We start from the raw sequence: 7,682 nt of genomic DNA, 5'->3' as shown, positions 1-7,682 counted from the left end.
GTATTAATCGATTGTGTTTTTATTTGGCCAAATTGAGGAAGCAAAATGCAGTTGTTTTGGCCTAATTTAGATCTGCGCATTTTGAAAGGGAAAGAGTAATGGGATTGACTGGATTACAGAAAATCCAAAAATCTTGGGACTCACAGAGTCCACAGAACTTTATCTCTGGATCACTATATGCCCCAAGTGATCATCTCCATGGCTGGATCAGTAAAGGAGCCTGACATCTTAATTTGTAACATTTCTTGATAGATCCCTCCTGACTCACCCACATCCCCACTTTATTTTTGGTAGTAGGAAAGAATTTATAATAAAAAAAATAATTTCAATAGTTTTAAAAATTAGACAACTCCCTCAAGTATAGTTTTAAAAACAATGCTTTTTTCATAATTGAACTGAGTTCTATTCAACACTTACATCTTTTGGGATATGATTATTCAGTAATGAGACTTATTTTATAAAAATATATATATATTTCAAATTCTTTTTATTTCATAGACTCTATCAGAAGCAAACAGATATTTGATTAGGGTTCAAGATGTGGCCCAACTTCACTGCTGTGATGAGGACATAAGTTTCTATTTAAGGTAAACATTCAACTATCCTATGGCTATGAGTGTGTCTTAATTATTTTGTACCCAGAATCCAGTACAATGTTTGTCATATTGTAAATATACAATAAATCTTTGTGTTGATCTGAAAAGTTACACATACACCCCTCTGAGACGATGTAAGGTGTTTATCACCTTACTCAGATTCCAGGCAGCTCCTTCATAGAATGGAAGAAACCCAACTGTCACTGCCTGGGCCACTAACTCGAGACATGGGATTTCTGGTTTGGTTACTTTCCTACTGAGAGGAGAGCTGATGTGAGATATCACATGGATGATCTGCTCAACTCTAAGAAAGAGAAGACCAGTTAATTATCTGCAGTTAGTTACTGAGGTCAGCGCTCCAAAGGTCTCACCGTAGGACCACCATTGTACTGAGGTCTCACATGTCTGGTTTGCACAGTGCTCACAGTAGTGTAAAAACTATTGTGATGCGAAGGTGCTAACATTTCCTTTTCTCCTTTAGAACAAGGATGGGCAAACTTTTCCGTAAAGGGTTAGATGGTAAGTATTCTAGGTCTTTCTTGCCAAATGATATCTGTGGCAACTAACTTTGCCATTGTAGCACAAAAGCAGCTACATAAATACAATACATAATGATTAATATGATCTTCATAAACAATACACGTGTAGCTGTGTTCCAATAAAACTTTATTTACAAAAAGCAAGGAGTGGGGCCATTGTTTTTAAATTCTTGCTTTAGAAAACTATTTGAAATCTATGTTTTCAGTATTAATGGCAAAGATGGTAGCTCCACAAACAGCAACCAAATGCAGAGGAATTAATTCCAATAAAAGAAATGAAAATCAGATTACCTGTTATTTCAATGAATATTTCACTGAATGTTTCCCAAAGGCCAGGACAGGATTTGGGATGGAGGAGAGGTTGGAATAAACCAGTCCCTTAAATGAAAATCAAATCACACAACTGTGTCACTTCTCACTGTCACAGTGTTTTTGTTTTCTCATTTTGTTGTTTTTGGTCAGGAGCAATAGAAATGAGCTACAAGAGAAGGAACTAGATATCAAGTCAGCAATTCTAAACACAGTGTAGTAGGACACATGCTAGGGATTATTCCAGTTTTTTATTATTAGAATTAATTTTACCTTCATATGTTCATTCTCAGACACTCTTCCTTTATCTTTCTTTATCTACGTCCATGTTTCTGACTGACGGAATTTGCTCTGGGGAGAGTCATTTTAGAGCTAGGAAACTGGAGGCATGTGTCCCTCTGTAGATATAACCCACATAGTTTTGGATTACGCTTTTATGCACCTTGGAACTTTGACATTTTCATGTGTGTCTTTAAACTTGCTGATTTTTTAAGCATTTTGTTTACTTTTGTTCTCCTTCTAATGGGGTGTCACCAGGTGCAAAGTGGAGCCTCTAAGGCCGGTGAATAGAGGCACGGCTTTAGATCACCAAACAGGGCATCCACTGCTCAGACCCTGAGTCCTCTTGAGGACAAACATTACTAAACTACAGAGTATGTATATTGTTACCTTTGCTTTTAGCTTACCCAAAGGGACCTATAGTCATTGACCAGGAAACTGGGCCCTGGGGGAAGAGAAATACCCAGACTTCTCAGGGATGCAGGACTCTGGCTCTGAATTGACTTTTATCCTGGCAACTGCCAAAAGCCACTATAATCCACTAGTCAGAATGTGGATGATGAGGACAAGGTGATAAACAGTTTTGACTTAGGTCAGCTCACAGAGGCTTCCCTCATGAATCAGACAGTAAAGAATCTGCTTGCAATGCTGGAGACCCATATTCAATCCCTGGGTTGGGAAGATACCCTGGAGAATGGAATGGCTACCCACTCCAGTATTCCTGCCTGGAAAATCCCATGGACAGAGGATACTGGCAGGCTACTGTCCACGGCGTTGCAGTCGGACACGACTGAGTGACTAACACTTAGCTCACAGAACCAATGACGTACTGTTATCTGTTCATGCCACAGTTTATGCTCTGCAAATTACTTTTAAAGTTTTATGTATTTATGGAAGTTGGGTACTTTGTTTCTTGATCTGGCTAACGTATTAATAGTGATTAAATAATGACAAAACACTTCTAGAATGGTGTTAAGAATTTAAACTATGTTTGGCGGAGTCATTGAGTCTATTTGTGAAAAAGCAAAGAAATCCTGTCCAGGTTCAAGGAAAACACTCTACCCGTGGAGTTGGTTCTTCTGAATCCGAGCAGCAGCAGTTTTCTGAAACTTGAGTAGGATCCAGAGTTTCCATTTTAGTTGTTCCATTATGTCAATGTGAAAGGCAAAATTATTTGTTTTTACATATGTAGAATAATAAAGGTTTTTTAAAAAGGGTTCTGGTGTTTTTTGTCTTTGGATGAAACTTGTTGAAGCTCTTGGTGAGTATAAATGGCTTTTGGAAAGCTTTTTCCTAGGTAAAATTCATTTATATGTATTTTAAATAGCACTTTCATAATAATAAAAACCTCTTTGTGCATTTATCTTTCCCTGCTCATGTCCTCAGGTTACAAGTGGCCTCAACTCCAAGTTCAATAAACGTGCCTGCTCCTTCTCCTCTGGGCCATCCACCCACCCAGCCCAAGTGGGTCACGCTATTAGAATTCGCCTTCATTTAACTTACTTTCAACGCTATCCCTTCCAAAGGGAAAAATCAAACATCTGTTTACCAAAGCAAACACTCCTTTCAAAGCTTCATCTTCAAAGCACCCTGGTAGGCACATTCCCTGGCCATTTAGATAGAAAGGCAAAGTTTTATTACAGCTTTTAAACATTTTTCTCAAATGATATGATTCTTATCAGTAATAAGAGTAAAAATATTGCCAAAGAAGGGTCACAAACATGGGTGGAATTCTTTCGCCTAGGGTGGCCGCTCAGCACATACAGCTCACCACATACTGATCTAAATGCACCCCCTTTCTTGCTTCCCCCTTTCCCTCATCCCTATTTCTATTTGCTCCCTTATTCTCAGAATAACCTATCAACTTAATCTGGAACATTATTTCTTTCAAACTGTCAGTAAATATGAAGCATCCCTCTCCTTCCAGCCTAAATCATAACCACAGATATGGGAAGGAAATGTGTGAAAAAGGAAGGTGGCTCCGGGGTTGGATGACCAGGGCACTTCTATCTCTCCACACACCTAACATGACCTGTACCCCCTACACTCTCCCAAGAGCTGAACCTGAAGCAAAGCACTCCTTAAAATGTTTAAACCACTCGCTCTCCCAGTCTAGTCTTTTGGCCACCTCATGGGCACAGCTGTAATTAATACACGACTTAAGTACTCTGAAGTGTGGTTGGCGAATCATCATCACCAGGGAGCTGTTAGAAACACAGAATCTCAGGCTAGTCTAGCTCTACTGAATTTGCATTTCAATGAAAATCTCTGGGTAATTCAGATGCACAGTAAAGTTTGTACAAGTCAGAGCCATTATAATACAGAGTGGATTCTAAATGTGAATTATAGTAGCTTTTATGGAAAACAACCTGTCAGGCTTTGGTTAAAATATATATATATACCGTTTGGTCAATCAATCCTACCCTTGGGAACCCTATCTGACAGAAATGTAAGGAGTCTGTTTGTACGTAAGGAACTGGTTTTTTCAAACACTGCTCACAGTGGCAATAAAGAAAAAACAAAGGAAATGAGGGAGGGAAGAAAGAGACCTGAGCCTGCAAAGAAATGCCCACTAAGTGAGGAAAGAGTTAGAAAAATGATGGTCCATCCATGCTATTATTTGGTCATTAAAAAGAACTCGATTTCTATTGCTGAGAAAAGCAAGAAAAGAGCCTGGAATAATACTTAAAACAACCTACCTGTAAATAGATGCATACATAGGTACATATGTGAGTGACTACTTGAATGGGTTAAAAAAAAAGTAAAGAGTATATACTGTTTGGTAATGTGGGTAACGTAAGTGAAGGGAGGAGTGAGCCAAAAAAGTGAAACCAAAGAGCAGTGCATGGAAACAACCGACAGTATATGCTGATATAACTGCATCACTTCTGAACGACTTTACCTGGATCTAACTCACCAATTTAAAAATTAAACACATGATGACGGTAAAAACTAAGAGAATTCCTCTGAATAAACCAGTCAACTGAGTTGCTTGCTTAGAGTAACTTCTTGAGGGCTTCTTGATGCTTCTAGGAGAAAAACATTTTTGGGGGGCTATCCTTCATCATAGTAATGAGCTTGCTGCACTTGGCCATTCCTGGTGCTGGACAGAGATTGGGGGCATGGGGTGAGGCTCTCCCAAGTTCCTCCCTAGTACATCATTTGATAACCCACACCGGAGCACAGTGAAATCTGCTAAACACTGTGATCTGACTCCATCAGCAGACAACCACAGAGGATACTAGATGGAGGTTGGGGACCAAAAAATGCCTACCAATGACCATGGTAGCAACCTCAGTAGAACTGAAGAGCTACTTAAATCCAACTTTTCATCAATTTCTCTCCAACTGTATTAGAAAATTCTGTTTCCTACTTAGTAAATGCTTTTCTTTTCCCTGCTTTCTACTTAAGACACTGCACACCTTACTGATTCTTGTGCTTCTCTCTAACCCAACCAGTTATCCTTAAAGATGAAACCAAACTACATGAAAACATTCCCCGCAGATTGTCTAAGTACATCAAACACAAAATACCAACACAGCTTTAACCTGATTTGTGTTGTAACACTGGGAAAATTCAGTGTTCATTTTTTCCTGCATCGATTGGATACTGTCCAATGGATAAGATCAAATCATTCCACCAGGAACCCTGAGGCCCACCCACATGACTGGTCTGACAGACAGAGGGACTACTCACACCAGGAGAAAATAATACAGAGAACTTCAAAAAGTCAGTCCAAAGGTCTGAGGTAGGGAAAGACCCTGATGATGAGCTTATCAAGGTAAAGATGGTGAAGTGTGTAACAAAGCACATATGTATGCGTATGTAAAACTAAACTGCTCTCTCTCTTTTTTAAACCAGGCTCTATGAACATACCTGTGATCTCAGTCTTTTCCTCTTCAACGATGCACTGCTCGTTTCTAGTCGAGGTACATCTCATACTCCATTTGAAAGGACTTCAAAATCAACCTACCAATTCATTGCATCAGTGGCACTTCATAGGTTAATCATAGAAGACATACCAGATTCCAAATGTATGTATTCTCTTCCTCCAAAGAGATCACACCTTTAAGAAGCTGTATTATATAAAACTCATTAGCTATTAAAATAGGAAAGCAGGAAGAGAACTGGAATTTGCATTTGCAAATAATTTCCCAAGTATTTTTAGGATCTCATTAATGTAAACTTTCCTTTACCTTTGAAATAGCAAAAGAAAGGAATGCTGGCATCTTCAGACACATACTCTACACATTAGGAAAACAGCTTTCCAAAGACACAAAGGGAGACATAACCCTGTATTATTGCCAGGGAAGCTGGAGTTCTTAACCACTATTTTAACTTCTATTGCTTGTAGATGTTACAATTTTTATCTATTACTTTTCCATTATACTAGGACTAAGTGATTATTGCAGATTTGACTGTACTTTTTTCCGTAAATTTGCATTTACAAGTTCTCTAAAGGATGTATTTGCAAATGATGTTTAGTAACAAAACATTTAACTCATAATCTCAAAAGAAATAATCGTTACAAAAAGAAATCCTACTTAAACCTACTGTACCTTTTAGTTTTTATCTTACACTCTACTTCCCAATCTTCAAAAGATCTGTATCTCTTTTCCTATATTTCTGTTAGGCCAGACAATCTGAATGTAACACCTTTTGTTCCAATATTTTTCACTGCACGTGAAGGTAGGACTTATGGGTAAAGCTAGAACCAAGATCTCAGAGAAGGAACTAATCTAAAAAGAGCTGCTTTCCATTAGCTTTGGCTTCATTTAAAATCTGAGAGAAACTGAACACTAAATGTGGGAATAAATATTTTCACCTATTGAGAAATAAATATTTTCAAACTCAGGGTTAATTATCCATAATGTGCATGACATGTCTCCTTCCATCTCCCCTTAATCAGCTGTGCTCTATGTCAGAACATCATAATGTGAGCTAAAAGTGAGCATTCAGCTAAGTCGTCGTTGGCTTCTTTCTATCCTGGTGCTCATACCAGGGTGGTTAAGGTCCAGCTCTCAGCATCTCTTATCTACAGTAACTCTTGTAAAGACCTTTACCGGTCCCAGTTCCTTCTGAAATTAAAGAATATCATATCATCTATTACTTTAAAAATAATTGCTAATTATAATTAAACAATTATAAAGACAAGTTTATTTTAGACTATATTTGAATTATTCAGTAATTTAGGAAGTTATATTCTAAACTGGATTTGTGTTTGAGACTTTAATTTTCAAAAAGTCTTCAAGATGATTTGATCAACTCTTGAATTTTGAAACATTTTTTCCTTTTGACTGTTACCTACAAAAATTAATTTATGTACTTCCAATATTTTTACAGTTATCAAGAATGCATTTATTCTTCAAGGTCCAAAACATGAATGGATTTGTGCAACAGAAGTTGAAGATGATAAATTTCTATGGTTGTCTGTACTCCAAAATGCCATCAAAAGTAGTATGGAAAAGTGAGTCTGGACTTCAAACACCAGGGGTGCCAATCTGCCCTGACAAAGACAACATATTGTTTTCTGTTCCAGAAGATTCAGTAAGAAGCAGAATAATGGTTCATCATGGATGATCGGTGGATGAACTAGGGGGACGCATAAAGTTACTCCTAACTTTTAAACTTTATCATCTATGCTCAATTATGTGAAATGGATAAGAAAAATTTGAATATAAAAATCTGAACCACTTCTTTTGATAGTTGTTTTTCATGGACATTATTATTTAATCTGACTGACAAAACCTAAGACTGAATAAGGATATTGAGTATTTAAAGATTTGTTTTCTGATCTAATGAAAAATAAAGTCATAATGAAAAGTATTTCTTAAATGATCAGTCTAGAGAAATGTCTTAATCTGCTGGTGATTTATCAACATCTTTTAACATTTCCATGAAATAGTTATGGATTTTAAAAATATGTATAAGAAATCTAAACAGTACTTTACTAAAAAAC

The 7,682-nt window shown here is 37.3% G+C and overlaps 1 protein-coding gene across 1 annotated transcript in view; it reads left to right on the top strand.

The window, feature by feature from the left end:
• The window catches only part of ECT2L (epithelial cell transforming 2 like), a 74,236-nt gene extending 66,789 nt beyond the window's left edge, over window positions 1-7,447 (top strand). The window contains exons 19-21 of the mRNA XM_010844219.1: window positions 499-587; window positions 5,585-5,757; window positions 7,067-7,447. Coding sequence (XP_010842521.1) covers window positions 499-587; window positions 5,585-5,757; window positions 7,067-7,194 — 390 coding nt within the window. The 3' untranslated portion in view covers window positions 7,195-7,447. The remainder of the gene's footprint in view (window positions 1-498; window positions 588-5,584; window positions 5,758-7,066) is intronic.
• Window positions 7,448-7,682: the final 235 nt, after the last annotated feature.

Source organism: Bison bison, unplaced genomic scaffold (genome assembly GCF_000754665.1).
Source record: "Bison bison bison isolate TAMUID 2011002044 unplaced genomic scaffold, Bison_UMD1.0 scf7180017864198, whole genome shotgun sequence".
In the NCBI taxonomy this organism is placed as follows: Eukaryota; Metazoa; Chordata; class Mammalia; order Artiodactyla; family Bovidae; genus Bison; species Bison bison.
Note: the sequence above shows the minus strand (reverse complement) of the source record. Positions and strands in the feature narration are given on the sequence as shown.